This window comes from Alexandromys fortis, unplaced genomic scaffold (assembly GCF_014885135.2).
Source record: "Alexandromys fortis isolate MF-2015 unplaced genomic scaffold, M_Fortis_MF-2015_v1.1 scaffold_122, whole genome shotgun sequence".
NCBI lineage: Eukaryota > Metazoa > Chordata > Mammalia > Rodentia > Cricetidae > Alexandromys > Alexandromys fortis.
In genome coordinates, this window is record NW_026068004.1 from 67,048 (window position 1) to 87,435 (window position 20,388).

At 46.4% G+C, this 20,388-nt stretch overlaps 1 protein-coding gene across 2 annotated transcripts in view; it reads right to left on the reverse strand.

Moving 5' to 3' along the window:
• Nucleotides 1-20,388, reverse strand: part of Mtf1 (metal regulatory transcription factor 1) — a 43,492-nt gene that overhangs the window by 15,419 nt on the left and 7,685 nt on the right. For both annotated transcript variants that reach the window (XM_050161216.1, XM_050161215.1), the window contains exons 3-6: nucleotides 8,833-9,071; nucleotides 7,912-8,043; nucleotides 4,803-4,876; nucleotides 4,096-4,232 (exon numbers count right to left, since the gene is read on the reverse strand). In XM_050161216.1, coding sequence (XP_050017173.1) covers nucleotides 4,096-4,232; nucleotides 4,803-4,876; nucleotides 7,912-8,043; nucleotides 8,833-9,071 — 582 coding nt within the window. The remainder of the gene's footprint in view (nucleotides 1-4,095; nucleotides 4,233-4,802; nucleotides 4,877-7,911; nucleotides 8,044-8,832; nucleotides 9,072-20,388) is intronic.

Consider the following 20,388-nt stretch of genomic DNA (forward strand, 5'->3'; position numbering starts at 1 on the left):
TGGTTGCATTCACAAGCCAGAAGAGTGTCAGATCCCTTGGAACTAGTATTGTGAGCTGCCATTCAGGTGCAGGGACTCGAACCTGGGTCCTCTGCAAAGGGAGCAAGTGTTATTACCTGCTGAGCCATAACTCAATCCTTACAACATTTATTGTCTTTAACAATGGCTCCAAAGCACAAGAGTGCAATAGTGCCTGAGTATTAGGTACTGATCCAGGCCAGGAACACAGTAAGAAACAAACCTCTGCACTTAGCAGGCTTCCATTCTAGTGACGGCCACCAATGACAGCGCAGGAGAGGAGCGCTCTGGGGTCAAAAAGTAAGAGTGTTTATTTTCTTGCTTCCTAGTCTCAGCTACAGGGGCCATCTGCAGTGCAACTTTCAGAAACTGGTTCTCTATTTCCATCATGTGGGGCTCCGGGAGTTGAACTCAGGATGCCAGGTTTGGCAGCAATCACCTGTACCCACTGAGCTATCTCACCAACACAGGAGTTTAGATGGTTAGGGAAAACTTTTCATATAGAAGGTGTCTGAGTAGAAACGAAAGTAGGCATTGGAGCAAGAGTGTCTGACAGAGCCTGCAGTGAGGTGAAACACCTGAGGGAAGAGTGGGTGTCTCCTGGTTTACCACAAAGAGGGTGACATGATGGAAGGGGGAGGACAAGACGTGGATGATGTCAGATAAGTGACCGGGGCCTTGACGGTTACGGACAGGATTGTGACCTTAACTCTAGATGACACAGGAAGCTGCCAAGCAGCCATGAGAATAGAACTTATCTGCATTGTGGTTCAGACAGAAAGGCTGATGTAGGCAGGACAGCCTGTGGAAGCCTGGGCCAACACAGTGGGACTACGCAGGGAATAGCACAAGCCAGGCAATCCAGGCACACACAAGCAGGCTGACCGAAGATACCAGGAAAATGACTGGATTCTAGACAGGGCTTTTGTCTGTTTCGTTGTCTCTCAGAGCCCAGTTAGGCCTTGAGCTCTTGATCCTCCTGCTTTTACAGCCATAGCAAGTGTTAGGATTACAGGCACAGCCGTCACACTCAGCTAGACTTAGACATATTCTGGTAGAGATGACAGGTGGTCTTAGTGGCTATGTAAGATGATAAGGAAGAGGTCACCAAGACTTGGAACTCCACCACTCGAGAAGCCTAACTGCCTGTGAACTACATGAATGCTGCAAGAGAAGCAGGTCCAGATAGTCAGGTTGAAGATCGATTATTATCTGATGACGGTGTCAGTGGGAGGCTGGACGGGCCTAGGCTGGCACTGTCAATGTTAAACTCAGGGCACTGCAGATGGTCCCTAAGCCTCAGGCCAGGAGTCATCCCCCTGCTGAACAGAGATGCAGAGATTTGCCCTTACAAGACTGAACACTGGTACACCCAAGGCTCAGTGTGATAGCTATTCTTGGTTGTAAACTGACCACACCTGGAATTAATTAAAACCAAAAGAAAAAAAAAAGGTTGGACACAGCTGTGAGGGATTTTTTTTATATATAACTGGATCATTTGAAGTGGGAAGATCCACTTCTAGTCAGGTCTTCTTGGTGGAAAGACACACCTTTAATCTAGAATAGGGGCTCTCAGCCCCCTTGTAGGGTCAACCAACCTTCCATATGGACCACTGAAAAACACAGACAACTTACAATTCTTAACAGTAGCAAAATTATAGTTATGAAGTAGCAACAAAAATAACTTTATGGTTGAGGGTCACCACAACATGAGGAGGAACTGTATTAAAGGGTCACAACGTTAGGAAGATTGAGAACCACTGATCTTTTGAGGTAGGAAGATGCACCTCTAAGCTGGGCCACCCCTACTGTTGGAAGCCTATATAAAGGACATGGAAGATGGAAGCTCTCCTTTGCCTGCTTCCTCCCACAAGAGCTACCAAGTCCATTTCTTCGCTGGTATTAGAGCCTACTTCTTCAGGATTCTTGTGTATACTAAGACCAGCTGAGACATCCAGCCTCGTGGACTGAACACTTATTGGTGTTTCGCACTTCCCAAGGTATATGTGAGTGTGTGTGTGTGTGTGTGTGTGTGTGTGTGTGTGGGGGGTGGGAGGGAGAGAGAGAGAGAGAGAGAGAGAGAGAGAGAGAGAGAGAGAGAGAGAGATTGAGATTCACTCTGTAAGTTCTGTTATTCTCTCTACAGAACCCTGGCCAATACACAAAGGGTTTGAGTTCAAGTCTCCATGCACTGCTACAAAACAAGAAACTGATTCTGACCTAACGAGAGCAGTTCTTGCCTGGTTTTCTCAGATGAAGAAACTGAGGTGTCCAGAAGCAATCTGCCAAAGGCCATGTGGTTAGTGACAGAAGGATGGTTTCAACTGGGGCTGGTGAGCACCAGAGGCCACCCTCTTCACAACTAACGTCACCTTGTCTCTAACAAGGCAAACCTTAAGAGGTTGGCTCCAGAGTCACATTGCCTGCCTAAGTCACACTCAAGACAAGCTATGCAGACCTTGGCAAGCTATTTAATTTCTCCTTGCTCCAAGGCTCTTAATCAGTAACGTGGGAATGCTGACGGTACAGAGCTGTGAGTGAGGCAGCACCTACAACAGATTCTGCACGTATTTAACATTCAACAGATAGGAGTTACCCATTATTTACTACGTGTGTTTGGTGGGGGGCTGCCACAGCACACACGTGGAGGCCAGAGAACAACTTGCATGAGTTGGTTCTCACCACCACGGTTCAGGGAATCAAGCTCAGGCCATGGGGCAAGCACCATTACCCACTGAGCCTTCTACCCAGCACTGAGAGTGCTTTAAAAGGATGCTTGTTTAAAAACTAGGAACCACAGGCTTCTGAGTGTGCTGTCTCACCAAAAATAGAAATCTTATTTCATAGTTTCTGAATTTCATTATTGCAAAGGGGACCAATGAATAAGTTAGCCTGGAGCTGGGGAGAAATCCAGGCTGCAGGACTAAAAGCAATCAAGATATCCCTCCAGCCTCAGGTCCCTCCCTCGCCCTCGGCCTGCAGTTCCAGGCCAGCCTGGGGCTAGAAAGATGGCTCAGTGGTTAAGAGCACCGACTGCTCTTGCAGAGGACCCAGGTTCAGTTCCCAGCACCCACATAGTGGCTCTCAATCAGCTGTACCTCCAGTTGCAGGGACTCTAATGCCCTCTTCTGACTTACAAGAGATCCAGGCACACAGGTGGTATATAGACACAAGTTCATGGAGGTAAACACCCATCTACATAAAATAAAAATATCTTAAAAAAAAAAAAAAACAAAAAGCAACGCTCCTAAAGCTTACAGAGGCCTCCCCTCTGTGCTCAGTGAGCGAGGCAGGCTCTCTCAAATCTTTTATTCTTCAGACAACCAAGGGGGCAGGGAACCCTCCAGACTAAGCCTGGCTCTCCAGTGTTGACAGAGGTGCCAGGCAACTTTGGTTTTCATTCCAAATGTGGTATAGACTTATCCCTACTGCAGTCATGAATGGGAAAGTGGCATTAACCTAAGAGTTCCAAGCCAGGCATGGGGCTTCATGCCCACAACACCAGCACATGAGAGACTGAGGTAGGACAATTACCATGGGATGAGATTTTTCTCTCAGAACAAAACTCCAAACCGCCGGACTTGGGAGGAGGGGGGATGACAACTCAGTCCATAAATTTCAAGTCCCCAAACTTATGCTTTCTTTTTTTTTTTTAAAGCCGGGAGTACCGTGCACACTTGTGATCTATACACTGGGGAGGCCAATGTGAGAGCCTGTCTCGAAAGAATAAAAGGAGAGGGACAAAGGAGAGGGACAGGCAGCGCCGAGGAGCAGCACTGGAGGTCGTCCTCTGAGCTCAAGCCGGTGCACACGAGAGCGTACTGCCCAGTATGTATCTTACATACGTGAACACACATGGAAGCGAGAGGGGGATGACATGGGGACTAGGCTTAGGCCTTGAAAAGGCAGTCAGTGGCACCTTCTTCCCCAAGCCGGTGACGTTTTTGGCTTCCACCCTCCCATGGCAGAGGCACACAGGTCCTGACCCATTTTCTCCCTCGCCAGGTAACAGAGAACTCAACAGCTGCAAACAGCTGCCCTGCAGTGCCCAGATCAGGACAGGAGACCAGAACGCACCTCTGATCCATTGTGTTGTGGAAGTGCACTGTACACGGTTCCTTTGTTATCGTGACCTTTCATGTGACTTTTGAGGCTGTACTGAGTGCTAAAGGTCTTCTCACAGCCGTTACTGGGGCAGAAGAAGGGTCTTTCACCTGCAGGAGGGAAGAAGCCATATTAGTTTCCTCAGCAGGCAAGCTCTCCCTTCTAACCCAGGGAAGGTCTGAGCACGAGCTGTTCAAGACTGAACCAACTAGCGCAGGCTTTCTCAGTCTGAGAACCCAGTGCTGAGGAAGGCAGCAGCCGCGGCCTGGGCCTGGAGGCCTGAGGACAAGGCTGTCGCTGCCTCACAGCTCTCCTGCATGAAACAAGGTTATGTCTTGTTTCATAGCTTCAGGGTGGATTAGTCCTTAGATCCTTCACTAAAGAAACACAGGCGCTGTAGGTGAAGGCCAGGCCGACTGTGCTCACCTTCTTCCTAGTCTTAAAGGTCTCAAGAGAAACCTGAAGAGGTCAGGTGGAGGAAACTACGGCAGGCATGGTGGCACACACCTTTAATCTCAGCGCTGAGGAGGGAGCGGCAGGTCGATCTCTCCAGTGCTAGGCTAACCCATTCTACTGAGACAGTTCCAGGGCAACCGGGCTCTACAGAGCCCTGGCTTGAAAAACAAAACAAGAAAGAAAGAAAGAAAAGGAAAGGAAACTGGAACTCAGCCTTCACTTACCAGTGTGCGTACGGACGTGAGTCTTAAGATGGTGGCTTGCTGCAAAGGCTTTTCCACAGCCATCGTGATCACACCTAAGTAAGTTGTTTAGGTAAAGAAACAAAAGTCATCCAATAGGAGAGCTTTATCCTGAAGATCTTGTGCGTGTGCACTAGAGCAAATGTTTGTAATGCTAAGATCAGATCAGTCATAGAGGTTTTAGGGACAGGGAAACAAAAACATGGGGGTGGGTTGGCAAGATGGCTAGGCCAGGTAGACCAGCTTGGATCTCTGGAACCCACAAGACGGGAAAAACAATTCTATCAAGTTGTCCTCTGACTGCCACACACACACACACACACATACACACACACAGAATGAAGGAATGAATGAATGATAAATGTAACAAAAAGGGAAGGGAAAGGTAGCACATCTGGAATCAGCAGGAGCCGAGTCTAAGATAGCCTGTAGGTAAGGTAGTGTTGAGAGCATCCCAGCAATATAAACCTTACTAATTACTGGACAGAACTGTGCTGACAGTGAGAGCCATGTGGAAAATCTATGGCCACTGAATTATTATGCATATCAAGAGTGGGTAAAGAGAGTTGGGTCTATAGATATTTATCTGTAATCCTAGTACCCAAGAGGCTGAGGCAAGAGGAGGCTCACAAATTCATGGATAGCCTGGGCTAGAGTTAACCTTGTCTCAAAACAAGTAAAAAATGGTATTTATGGAACTGGAAAAACAGCAAAAAAAACAAACAAACAAACAAAAAAAACACAAACCAAACACAAAGCACTGATATGGCTGTAATCAAGAACTAGCCATAATTCTCGGTACTTAGCTGACCCCTCCCCATCTCAGAGAAGGTCTCCTCCATCTCAGGCTGGCTTTGAACTCACTCTGTAGCTAGGATTACAGACATGCACCATTATTCCTGGCTCACAGAGTACTAAAACGCAACACCAGGGAATCCAGAATGTTGGGTGAGCTGCACTCCTAGCTCCCGGATACTTCCTTGATAATCGGTCAGGAATAATCTCCACCTCCTCAGGACTACTAATGCATTTATCACATGCTTCCTTTACAGCACCTCTCATTACAATCCTCCTTCATCTCTGTGCATCTGGGACGAGGGAGCTGATCTGAGACGGTGTCACTACGTAGCTCTGGCTAGTCTGGACCTCACAGAGGTCTGCCTGCCTCTGCATCCACAGAGATTAAAGGTGTGTACCACCACACCAGATGTGTGCATATTTTTATCTGCTTTCTCAAGGGAGGGTCTGGGTAGTTCTTCACATTGCTTTAGCTGTTGCATAGCAAGAACTTAACACTTACATACATGACCAAATAGATTTTCTTATATCTAAACATCTTATTTATTTAAATAGAACATTTCTTTAAAGCCTTTTGATTTTCAATCACAAATAATCATCACTGTATCTATCTAGGTCTCCTCTAATATTCAAGACAAAACTGTTTTAATCATCACAAAAATAAATGCATCCATTTGTATAGAAGTAAGAGTCCCCCTAGCAATCTGGTGGGGGTATATAAGCATCTGCAGAGAGTGACCAACTGGACTGTTAACTCCTGTTCTTAAAGGAGCTGAGACTTGGGAATGTATCTGAGTATGGTATTAAATGGTACTGAAACCTCAATTTCATTTCATTGGTGTCTAAGAGCTAGCTGCCCCTGGAGACATTTCAACTGCCTCCAAGTATGCTGAGGAAGACAAGTAACTTGAAAAGGGAAGGGTAGCATGTTTATGCCATAACTTTAAGCAGCGTCCCTTATCAGGAGTCAAGGACACTGTTTATGGGAAATCTTCAGCAATACTTAAAACACAGTTATGGGGATCCTTTCAAAATGATTACCTTATGAAAATGTCATATAATCATCTGAGGCTGCTCTCAACACATGCCACATGTTACACGCAATGAGAGGAAAAGAGGATGGTACAGACTTGTCTACTGTGGAGGATGTGGTTGGGGAGACGGCTCAGGAGTCAAGAGCATTTATGCCCTCATCAAGGACGCAAATTTAGTTCCAGCTCCAGGGGCGCTGATACTCTCTTCTGGCCTCTGTGTCAGCACACATATAACATGTACTCACACAGATACATACTTATAAATATGGATTTTGGGGACTAGAGAGATAGCTTGGCGATTAAGAGCACTGGCTGTTCTTCAAGAGCTCAGTCCCCAGCACCCACATGGTGACTCACAACCATCTGTAATAGGATCTGATGCCCTCTTCTGGCAAGCAAGGCATACATGCAAAGCACTCAGACATGAAATATAAAGAAATAACATTTAAAATTTACACAAAAAAGTGGTTCTATATGTACACAAACATGAGATATTAAAAGCAAGAGCAAATAGGTAACTGAGTAGCGCATGCAGGGCCCCGAGTCTCCTCCCTCACCGTCCCTTGTGAACACACTCAGAAACAACTCAAGTCCCCTTTCTTAGAGAGGTCTCCCCTCTCCACGCTCCGGCCACTTAGGCTGATAGCATCAGACACTGTCTACAACTTTGTGGCTCTGTCCCACTCAACTAAGGATGTTCTGTGTTGTCTAAGGGGAAGGGGTGTTGACACTGGATCTTACTCTGCAGCCCAGGGTACAAACCCCAGTCCTTGACTAAGGATCTCAGTACTTCCTTAGTACAAAGAAAAGAGTCTGCCATGGAGCCGGGCGGTGGTGGCGCACGCCTTTAATCCCAGCACTCGGAAGGCAGAGGCAGGCGGATCTCTGTGAGTTCGAGACCAGTCTGGTCTACAGAGCTAGTTCCAGGACAGGCTCCAAAGCCACAGAGAAACCCTGTCTCGAAAAAAAAAAAAAAAAAAAAGAGTCTGCCATGTAAGTCAACTTCAACAAACACCTTTTTTAGAATACAGGGAACAAATGAGGCAGAATGGACAGCCATCACCCAGGGAGAGATGCTTTTGAGTCCTCTGGCATTCCTCCAACCCGCAGTAGGTGGTCACTGCTACCCTGTGGGAAGCTAGCACCACTAAGTAAGGAAATGGGTCAGGGGTTTTCTTCCTACTTTGAAACTTCCTAGAGTCTACCAAGAATCCCAGCTGAGACCTGGTCAGTGACAAACAGAAGAAAGCAGGACCTACCGAAATGGCTTTTCTCCTGTGTGGGTTCGAATGTGCTTCCGCAGATCACTGAGTGTGGTGAAGTACTTGCTGCAGCCTTGAGATTCACAGTTAAACGTTTTCCCTGTGTGAAGCCTCTGATGTGCTTTCAACCTGCAAAATATCCCAGAGAAATGTCCCATGCTGAATGGAGCACAGAGCCTCCCAGTACCAGCCTACTGCACCATAGGACCAAGTGCACCAGTACGCTGTACCAGCGCACATTAGCACCTGAAATTACCCAGAGAGGATGGCAGAGTGGCCGTGAGCATTAATTAGAGACAGACTCCTTTGGGTTCAAGTCCTGGCCCTGACCCTACACAACTCCTCTCTACTTCTTTTCACTTAGCAGCTGTTCTGGGGACCAGCACGTAGAACTGCACCTTGCACACATCAGCGTTAGCCATTATTATTTCTCCCATCTAATATTAACCAGGCCCAACCCTGCTTGGCTTCTGGGATCAAACAAGATCAGGCACTTTCAGAATGGTATGTCTGTTATTTTGTTATTTTATGGCTCATACTGAAGACTGGTCTAAGTCTCCTGACACAAACATGGAGAAAGAAATAGAGATCAAGTGGCAACCCCACCTGTCAGGATAGAAGAAAGTTATCTCCAAGGCTTTGTGCCAATGGGAGGACTACTCTAAGCCAATTACTAAAATCCCAAGGGCACGATGTCGCTCCCTGCGATGGAAGCCTACACGCAGATGTGCCAACACTTCCACCCAGCCCCTGGCACACCTATTTGTAAGTAGCAGGTTTTGGTAATGCATTTTAAATAGGTAAGCACAGCTATGCTTTCCAGTCCCAAAAGCTTTCTTTCATATGCATGGAAAAGGTGTTCTGTAGTCCCAAGCTCAGAGTCAGGACGCTGGCGGACATAGCCATGGAGAGGCTGACCTGTACAGTGTGTTGAATGCCTTCTCACAGCCCTGCACGTCACACTCAAATGGCTTCTCCTTTGTGTGCACTCGCACGTGGATCCTGAGGCTGTAGGAGGTGAGGAAGGCCTTGCCGCAGCCCTCCTGGTTACAGACGAAGGTGTATTCTCCGCGGTGAGTCTTCTGGTGGGTGCGCAGGTTGCCTGCTGTGCTGTAGGTGCGGGGGCATCCCTCAAAGGTGCACTGGTACCGCTTGACCTGATGGAGGACATGGATACCTTATCAGTGGGGAAACAGCTGTCCAGATTTCACCTCTCCACCCTGGGACAGGGGCTCATGAAGCATAAGCTGACTGTAAACTTGTAGCCCTTAAACTTTTGATCCTCCCGTTTCTGCCTTCTGAATACATACATGTATGTATCACTACACCTAGGTTTGTATGCCGTGCTGAGGAGCAAACCTTGGGTTTTGTGTAGGACGGCAAGTGCTTGACCAACTGAGCTACCCCGAGTCTATCTTTTGAAAAGCTGCTGTTGGCAGCTGGAGAGATGGCCTAGCAGTTAAGAGTATGCACTGCTTCACAGAGGACCTGAGCTCTCTCTGAATCCACATCAGGCAGCTCATGGGAGGCTCTGTCATCAATGGCTTCCATGGGCACCTGCACTTCCCCTGCAAATATCCTCACACAGTCATAAACACATGTGTAGCTAAAAATTATATATACATATACATACATACATATTTTTGTTCAAGATAGGGTTTCTCTGTGAGTAGCCCTGTCTGTCCCCAAACTCACAGAGATCTGCCTACCTTTGTCTTCCAATGCTGGGATTAAAGGATTGCGCCACCACCACCTGGCATAAACTTTTTAAAATATTTAAAATAAAAGCTGTTTAAGAAAAATTTGCTGGAGTGGGGGCACACACCTTTAATTCTAGAACCTAGGAGGCAGATCTCTCTAAGTTCAAGGCAAGCCTGGTCTACAGAAGAAACCCTGTCTTGAAAAAACAAAAGCAAAACAACAAAAAAAGGATTAAGAATAATTTGTGCAAAGTATTTTAATACAGCAACTGACACATAAAGTATCCTATAAAATAGCTCCCAGGACAAAGGACAGACAAAAAGAGCAAGCAGCATCTAACGCACTAACTAGTAAGACTTGGTAGGCCAGTGCGGGAAAGAGCTAGAGCAAAGAAAGTCACAGCAGCTAAAAGAAAAAAAGGTCTCATGAAAAACAAAACAATCAAAACAACAAAGGTCAGAGTAAACAAAGTAAAAGCCAGGGAAAAACCACTGTCATTCCCCCCACCCCCCCATACCGACACACAAACACACACACACACACACACACACACACACACACACACACACACGGATTCTCTAATGATTCAGCGAGACCCTGCAGTGCTGGGGCTGGAGTCTGAGTGGTGGTGAAATGAAAGGAGAAGCAGAGTGGGCAGAGCCAGGACCAGTACTTCTGGACTGAGCTGAGGGCTTACTTTTAGAGGGAAACGGTCCCAGGAGAGCTGGGGGTGATGCGCACCTGTAATCCTAGTGCCCAGGAGGCTGAAGCAGAAGGAATTCTGTGAGTTTGAGGCTAGCCAAGGCTGTATTACAAGACTCCATCTCAGTGTCTGAGCTATTACACCCCTAGCACCCAACAAAAGAAAACTTCCTGGAGGAAAGTGAACGAAGGCCTCAAAAGGAGCACCTGGAAGAGACAGACAGTATTTAAAAGAGCACCTGGAAGAGAGAGAAAGTATTGAAAAGGAGCACCCGGAAGAGAGAGACAGTATTTAAAAGCCCCATCGAATGGGGGGGGGGGGCGGTTTAGTGATAGAGTGTTTGCTTAAAACAGGGTGGGAGGTATCTACAGTACACAAACTTTAATCCCAGCATTTGAGAAGCAAAGGTAGGCCAGTCTTGAATAGTCTACAAAGCAAGTTCTGGGACAGCTAGGACTACACAGAGTCCTGTACTAGTTTGGGGGAAAAAAAAAAAAAAAAGACAGAAGACATGGTGGGAACCCTGGGTTGGATCTTGGCACAAAGATTACAAAATTAAGCCTGGGTAGAAGGACCGAGCTCAGGGAGGAGACAGCAGCCATTCTGTTTCAGAAAAGGAGATTGGTTGAGCCACAGATGGGTGTAAGTCAAGGATGGACAGTTTTCTGTCAAGTGTCAAAGAGAACATATTTTGGATTTTAAGGTCTCTGTTACTACACAACCCTTGCCCTGCAGGTTAAAAGTAGCCACAGACAAATAACTGAACACTGCCATTTTCCAAAAACATTTATGGACACTCAAGTTTAAATTTCATCATATTTTCATGCATTATGAAATATTTTGATTTGAAAAAGATCAATTAAAAGCCTAAGAACTGGACAGGGAACACACAGCTCAGTGGGTAGGGTTTTCCCAGCAGGCACCAAGCCCTGGTTTCTATTCCCAAAAGGATATGAACCGGGTGTGCCAGTAATCTTAACGCCCCCGTCAAAAATTCAAGGTTGGCCAGGGGTGGTGGCCTTGATCCTTGATCCCAGGTCTTGGGAGGCAGAGGCAGATCAGTTTCTCTAAGTCTGGTATTGGTCTGGTTAACATTTACATAGAGAGTTCCAGGACAGTCAGGGCTATACAGTGAAATTCTGCCTCAAATATAAAATAATAAATTCGAGGTCATTCAGTTACTCTTAGCTATACAGAAAACCTGAGGCCAGTCTGGGCTACTTGAGAGCTTTACTAAAAAAAAAAAAAAAAAAGAAAGAAAGAAAGAAAAAAGAAAAAACAGAAAGAAAAAATAAATAAACAAACAAAAACCGAGGCCACAATTGTGGCTCAGTCAGTGTTTGTCTCCCATGCCTGAGGTTCTGGGCTCAATCCACACACACAAGACAAATGAGAACCACTGTGAAGAGCTGCTCGTGCCTCAGAGTACACACTGCTCCTGCACAGAACCTGAGCTCAGTTCTAACACTCACAGACTCTCAAGTCTCTGCCCTCCACATGCACATAAAAACTAAAAAACAAAACAAAGCAAAAAACTCAGCATTCTTACTTAGCTCTAGATCAGTGATCTCAGCCTTCCTAACGCTGCGACCCTTTAACACATTTCCTCATGTTCAGTGATCCCCAACCATAAAACTATTTTTATTGCTACTTCATAGTGTAATTTTGCTGTTATGATCATAACATAAATATCTGTGTTTTCCAATGGTCTTATGCGATCCCTTTGAAGGGATTTTCGACCTGTATGTTGAGAACCAATACTCTAGAGCTACACAAAACAAATAAGAAGGTTTAGAAGGGGTCTGGCCTGTCAGCTAATTTACTAGATGGGGAAGGGAGGGGCACTGACACTCCCCGCTTTCTTCTCTCCAACTCCTAAGAGGACCTAGCACAAGTGCTCACTCACGTATTCATGGATAACTCCCCCCCCCCAATTGCCACACAGGCTGTGCTCTGTATCCCCTGAACTAGTCACTCAGACGTGCACCTTGGTGCTCCACGAGGCCCCTCACTGGAAAGCCCCAGTGCCCAGGCAGGATAGTCAAGGGTAATCTAATCCCTGGACCTTCCTATACTTTCTGCTGTATGACTCAGGAACCAGGCAAGCGGGAGGGCCAGCCGAGGCCCACAGGCACAGCACGCTCAGCCTCAGTGGCTCCAGTTCCTGCCCCTTTCCTGTGCCTTTTTCTCCCTTTACTGGAAATGTCTAGTTCCTTTCTTTGCTCTCCCGAGCCTCTCTCTTCCTTTAGTTCAAGTCTCACTCCCTCCAAGGTCCTCCACAATCCTCTACACTCATTCCAACAGTGCCCTTCTCTAAAGGCCAGTATTCTGTGAGTTCACCACTCACCCGACACTTCATTTACATGGGTAATTGTCCTCTCATGTACACGTGCTAACTTTACAAATGGAAACTTCAAAACTAACGCTGAAGGGGCTGGAGAGATGGCTCAGCGGTTGAGAGCATTGCCTGCTCTTCCAAAGGTCCTGAGTTCAATTCCCAGCAACCACATGGTGGCTCACAACCATCTGTAACGAGGTCTGGTGCCCTCTTCTGGCCTGCAGGAATACATGCGAACAAATATTGTATGCATAATAAACAAATATTTAAAAAAATTTTAAAAAAAAACTAACGCTGAAGGGGAAGCACTGCACAGTCTCCATCATAAGGTCCAGGTTCATCACTGAGTGAGAGATGAGAACAGAATCTCAGAATCTCATCCCTGAGTTGCCATGGCAGCCAACAACTTGGTAAGTGACTGCAGTGAGCAAGCCCTCTCTCTCCCTGCCCTGTTCCATCTGAATTCTTGTACTTGGCCAACTCACTCCACTATTGGATGGTTCTTCCTCAAGGTATCTCCCTGACTGGCGCTCGCCCCGGTCCTGAGCGTGACGGCACAATCACTCCAGCCTCTCACAGATTCTGGGGTCACCACCCTCGGAATCTGAGGGATCTGCAGTCATAGATTCAGCCAATTATGAACTGAAAATGCTCAGAAAAAAAAGTACTTGTGCTGAACATATACAGAACCACCATGATTCCCTAAACACCTAACACTGTATAAAGTGTGCCATACGTAAGCTAAAGTACACAGGAGAGGCCGCCAGCGGTGAGGTGCTTGCTGTCAAGACCAGTCCTTGGGACACAAGTGAAGGTGGATGGAGAACAAACTCCCCAAAGTCATCCTCAGACCTGCACATGCGCCTGCACATAAATAAATGATTTAACTATTTAAACAGACAGGAGACTATACACGGGCTGCCTGCAAGCAATGCGATCCCTTTTCCACAAGAAGAAGAAGTATCCATATGTGCTTGAGAAGAAGTAGCGTTTCCGGAAATAACCCCCAGTGGAGAGATACCACCTTTTCCTTAAAGTTCAAGATTAGGCGTAAACAATTATATAATTAAACAATTTCCATTATTACCTTTAGTTGCTAGGCAAGCAGGACCCGGAAAACAGGCACTCAGTAAATATTTACTGAATTAAATGCATGAAGAGCTGCTTCTCATCTCCACTGTAATCTGCAGGAGAGCAGGGACTAGAGCTATCTTGCTCACTGACAACAACTTCAGAGACCAGACTTGTGCAGAAGTGGTACTCACTCCAGTTATATTTTGAATGAATGAAACAGACCCAGCAAGACTTAATGATTAGAACCCACATAAAAGCCTCTTGGCCACGAGGGCTACCGCACTCTCAGGACTCTGGAGACAGAGACAGAACTGCCAGGGGAAGACAGCTAGCTAGACAAGCTGGAATTGGTGAGTTCCAGGTTCAGCAAGAGATGCTGCCTCAGTAAATAAAGTGCAGAGTGATCAAGGAAGACACTGAACATCAACTCAGCTTCCATGTACACACACGTGCACTTACACATGTGAATATACTTGTATAGCATACCCCACACACACACACAAATACACATACATAAACAAAACAAACCCCAAGACTGTCATGGGGGAAAGGGAGTTTTGAGTAGGCTGTCAGCAAAGTCAAAGGTAGCAAAGACCACGGGTTGCTAAGATCTCAGTCCTTGGTGCCCAGCACTAGAACTGTGGAGCCGTGGTCAGAATGTGAGCAGTCACCCAACTATGCATTCAGAAAAACCTGGCAGATTAGAAAGGGAGAAAAACCAAGAACAGAAAAGTAGGGAAGCACTGAGACCAGGAAAGGGACAGAAAGGTAGGACAGAGGTCGGTGATGGAGTCAGGCTGGGCTACACAGACGTAATAAAGATCCTATCCCAGCCAGTGGGGGCGCACACCTTTAAACCCAGCACTGGGGACGCAGAGGCAGGAGGATCTCTGTAAGTTGAGGCCAGCCTGGTCTACAAACAGAGACAGGGTTGTTATGCAGAGAAACCCTGTCTCAAGGGGGGGATAAAAAGTGAAATAAAAGTGGTGCTGAGTACTAGGTGCCTTCTCTCCCAACAATAAACTGAAGAAACAATCGACTCATTTTATCTGGAGACGGTAAGTGGAAATAATTGTCGAATATCTTTCAGAATTATTTTAAAATAGCAACAAATTTCACAAGAAAGGGAAACCTAAACCGCCTCAAACACGATCAGAACAGGAAGCTGAAAAAAATGTAGTGTGTCATGCCACAAAGAGATATTACAACATCACGTACCTTTAAATAAGACTAAAATTTAGCATTTATAGATTTGAAGAATTGTGTTCTAGAATTATACTGTGCTCAGTGCAGAGAACAACAACTCTCTCAAGAAGTTCAAAACAGAAAGGAGAATTAGACAGAACGGGCAAGAACACTGTCTAAGAAGCTGCACTAGAATGGATACTGAGCACATTAGGGCAATATTCAGAAATAGGGCTTAAGACTTGGGCTACCGAGTACAGAGATACCAGATGAACCCAAAAACTTCAGTGAAGGGTCACACATACATAGTCTGTTTGTCAAAATGTGGCAGTGTCTGTAATAGGAACATAAAGTCACTGGAGACTCCACTGGACATGTAGAAAACTTGTTTTTCAAGAAACCTTAAGATGTCTAAGCCTGACTTTAATTTTCCCACGTGGCATGTGACAGTGGCGGGGACTCCACTAAAGAGCCCCGAGACACCTGGGTGAGTTCACAGAGCATGGAGTGTGACGCTGTGAACGTCCAGAAGGTTTCCAGAATGTTCTGAACAGCGATCACAGCACTCAGGCTGCAGAAGCGGAGAACAGGTGCAGGAGATAAGCTTGAGCAGAAAAGGAAGTAGTGGAAGTTCAGGAGACAAATTCTTTTTTTTTTTTTTTAAACATTCTTTTTTTTTTGTTTATTTTATTTATTTATTATGTATACAATATTCTGTCTGTGTGTATGCCTGCAGGCCGGAAGAGGGCACCAGACCTCTTTACAGATGGTTGTGAGCCACCATGTGGTTGCCGGGAATTGAACTCAGGACCTTTCGAAAAGCAGGCAATGCTCTTAACCACTGAGCCATCTCTCCAGCCCAGGGGACAAATTCTTAAAGGTTAGAAAAACAAACAAATGCCTGAGCTTCTTCTGGAAGGAGGGAGATGGAGAGAACTCAACTCTACACACTGCAGTAAAGAGTGGGAGGCCCTGGTTCTGAGCCCAGAGCGGATAATTATAAATAAATGATTGGCTGGTGGTCGCAGCCATAGAACTCACTTTCCAAACTGTGTGTGCTGGTTTCATTCCAGTCTTTAATCCCAGCACTCAGAAGGCAGAGGCAGGAGGATTGCCCCAATTTTGAAGCCAGACTGATCTAGATAGCAAGTTCCAGGGCAGTAACGGCTATACATAGATTGTCTCAAAAAATGAAAACCAAACAACAACAACAAAACACCCTAGCGGGGAAGAACTTAACTCTGCCCTTTTTTCCCCATCACTAGTGACTTCCTGTCCCTTTCCTCAATACCAAAACTGTACCAGCATACATACTCTGTTGCAAATGGACAATCAAAACTCTTGAGTCACAAATCTAAGCGCTCTGAACTGGTCCCACTTCTTCAATGCCCGGCAGAGCTGAGTCTACGGCTTTCCAGCACTGTGTGCACACCTCATCCCTCTACACATTCAGAACTAAGGACACACACTTGCCCTTTCATTTCTCAGTCCTGTTAGCAGCCAACAGGCCTGTGTCATGACTACGACCTTTGTAAACTGGTACGTTATCATAAAAGCATTGACTTTGGCATCCAGACAATCCTCAGTTCCAGTCTCAATTTCTCCACTTGAGAACTGGATGTTCCTATTTGCAGGCATATGTGCTCATAGGGTATGTGTGTGTGCACTTGTGTGTGAGCATGCAGAAGGCAGAGGCTGACACTGGATATTGTCTTCTTTCTGGCTCTACCTTATTTCTGCCTCCCAAGTGCTAGGACTAAAGGCATGGGCCGCCACACCAGGCACCCACATTATTCTCTGAAACAGGGTCTCTCTCTGAATCTGGAGCTCTCAGATTATTCTACAGCCAGAGAACCCTTAGACTCCTCCTGCCTCTGCCTCCTGGCATGGGATTTTAGCAGCTAGATGTTCCTATGCTTTAATCTTCCTCATCTGTAAAATGGGGGCTAACAGTGTCTATTTTATGATTATTAAAAAGGTAAAATACAAAATTATATTAAAATCTCACTTTTAGCTATAGGATATTAGTGTCCCATATGTTCACCATGGAAGTAACTTTCAGTGGCCTGGTACCAGGGAAATTACAAAACGCCAAGAATGAGGGCAAAGGATTACCTGTGGCAAGGACTGGTGTTCACCAACCTCTGCTTGGGGACCACAAATGTCTTCTTTTTGTAATACACTTAAAAGTGTAGTCTGGGGCTGGAGAGATGGCTCAGAGGTTGAGAGCACTGACTGCTCTTCCAGAGGTCCTGAGTTCAATTCCCAGCAATCACATGGTGGCTCACAGCCATCTGTAATGAGATCTGGTGCCCTCTTCTGGCCAGCAAGCATACAGACAGACAGAACACTGTATACATAATAAATAAATGTTTAAAAAAAAAGTGTAGTCTGATGGCTCAGGCCTATGATTTCAGCTACTCAGGAAGATATGGAAAGGGAATTCCAGGACAATGCTCCCTACACTACAGACTGAGTTCAAAGCCACCCTGAACAACTTAGGGAGAACCTAGGGAGAACCTATTTCAAAATAAAAAGGTTTTGTTTTGTTTTAAAGAGGAGCTAGAAAGATGGCTCATTGGCTAGGAGGACTGACTGCTCTTCCAGAGGCCCCAGGTTCAATTCCCAGCACCTACACAGTGGTTTTCAACAGGCTGTACCTGCTGCAGGAATCAGGTGTCTCCTGCCTCCACAGGTGCCAGGCACAGACATACAGGCAGGCAAACTATTCAGACATATTAATAAGTTCAAAAAACAAGATGACAGGAGATAAAGCTCAGTGGTAGAGGCTTGGCCTAGCATCATCTGGCCCTGGGCTCAATTAACCAGACCCCCCAAAACAAAACAAAACCGAACCAGCAATACACAACCACCAGTCCCAGTTACAGTGACGTCAAGGAAAGTTCGGCTAAGGAGGTTGGGACCAAGACTTTTGTGGGATCTCTTGGAACCCAATCACATTTCCTTAACTTTTTAAAAAGTTTATTTAATTTACATTGGTGTGAGGGTGTCACATCCCCTGGAACTGGAGTTACAGACAGTCATGAGCTGCCACGTGGGTCCTCTGAAGAGCAGCTAGTGCTCTTAATTGCCGAGCCATCTCTCCAACCCACATTTCCCCACCTTTTTAAGACCTTGAGTCTCAAACTGGCCTTGAACTACTTAGACCAGACTGGCCTTGAAATTTATAGAGCCTCCAGCCTCAGCCTCCCCAGCATGCACTAACACTTTGCATCTAACCTCAATTTATAGTCTGGCTCAAGGAGACCTTGTTTTCCAAACCACTTCCTAACAAAGAAGTCTTGACATTTTAACCTTTCTAAAGCTAGCGATGACCTCTGAACCTTTGGGAACAGCGGCCTGTGAGGAAGGGGCAGCAAGAGGACACGTGACTGAGCAAGTGATGCGCCAGCCACAGGGCTCGGTATCTGAGACACACACTGATGGACACCGCCCATCACACATGGGGCTCGGTATCTGAGACACACACTGATGGACACCGCCCATCACACATGGGGCTCGGTATCTGAGACACACACTGATGGACACCATCCATAACATAAATCTGACTGGATCTGCACACAACGCAGTGGGGTATTTTTATTTCCATTTTACAAAAGAGGACCGAGAGCAGCTTGCCAGGGCCGCATAGTTAGTATACACTAGAACAAAAAGATGAGAACAAGGTTAAAATCATCTTTCGAAGAAGAGACAGTTTTTGGAATAAGCTGGATTTAAATAAGGGGAGAACACTAAAATTCAAGTACTTTCTCCCACTCTTAAAAGAACAAAATGTCAGCAGAACCTAATGCAGTCCCAAGAAATATCAACTCAAGACCCAGAGCTCCTACAGTACCAACTTTAAAAACCAGTGTGTGCATAAAACGAGGCCGGTCCCTCTGCCAGGCCAGAGGACCTCAGCAATGAGGCAGGCACAAGTACCACACATGCCCACATGCTGTCATGGAGGAGACACGCTGACTAATCGGCTTCACCTGGCAGCACAGGGAAAGCGCTCTGCCCTGGCCTCCAGCAGAGCTGCTCAGAACCACCAGCTTGCCCTATGTTCTCCAAGCGCCAGAGGGTTCTTAGAAGTGACATCTGACCAAAGGCACTAAGTCAGACACTGGAGGGGCAGGAGCGGAACTTTACCACTACACTTGCGAGCAGTGACAGGCTCATCTGTCCCCACTCTGAATGGCAGTCCCGTGGGAGCTGCACAGTGATCTGTGAAGAAATGCAATGGCGGTGTGCAGAGTGGAAGGTGGGTGGCTAAACACCCCGGTGTGTCTGAGCGCACAGCTCTGCGCACTGAGGATTCCCGCTGAGGAACAAGACTAGAATCCGTCTTCCTAAAATAGAGGACAAACTGTAGGAAGGATCTCAACACTGGAGTCAAAGCCCCCTTACTTCTGGTTTCTTTCTTTTGTCTCCTGGAGACGGGATTTCTCACTGGAACCCGGGCTGGCCTGGGAGGGACCATGTGGCCTCAGGCTCACGGCAAGCTTCTGTTTTCGCCTCCCGAGCTGCTGGCACTGTAGGCACACGCTGACCCACTTCTAACCCCTTTATTCTTAAAATCTGTCAGGCTCAATACTCAGCCAGCTGTGGTGGCACATGCCTTTAATCATAGCACTAGGAGACAGAGGCAGGAGGATCTCTTTGAGTTTGAGGCCAACCTGGGGTACAGAGCAAGCTCCAGGACAGCCAAGACTACACAGAGAGCCTGTCTCAAAAAAGTGAAAAAGAATTTTTTTTTTTAAATCTGAAAGAAAAAGAGGAGGAGGAATAGGAAAGAGAAAGAACTCCTCCCCTCCTTTTAGAATGCCACTGAGAATAATCCAATTACTGCGCAACACACTAGGAGCAGAACTCAGAGAACACTGCACCTGCTTCGTGCAAGAAAGCCCACTCTTCGCCATCAATGCTCTGGAATATGCAGGGCATCGTGAACAATATCTGGCTTTTAGGCCCTGGGTTTCTTCATATCTGCCAACTATTTAGCAGAACAGTGGGCAGGCTGGTAGGATGCATTATTGTGGTGCCACCAGAGGAGGTAAGCATTCCCTGGCAGGTTCTCTGGAAGAATAGATGCAATAAAGTTTGGGGAACCATGGGCCACACGAACCCACCAGAGGAACAGCTGTTCAGCACCCTGGAGGGGAAAGCCTTTGAGTATAAGGATGCTGAGTGACGGTGCCACCAATCCGCAGGGAGAAAACAGTAACCAGGAAGAGAACCTGAAATGCGAATTCAAGTGTGGCAAGGTGAGACCGTGTGTGTGGCAAGGTCCTGGTTGGCTTGTTTTTGCGTAAGACAGGCATGATGAAGAAAACAATTCTAATAAAGCAACCAGTAAGCCAACTGCACACTGAAGGAAACAAAGGTACAATCGGGAGGAAACAGGAAAATCAGGCTAACATCTGACTCAGAAACTAAGCAGCTTAGGAAGCCAAGAAGACTGAGTAGTTAT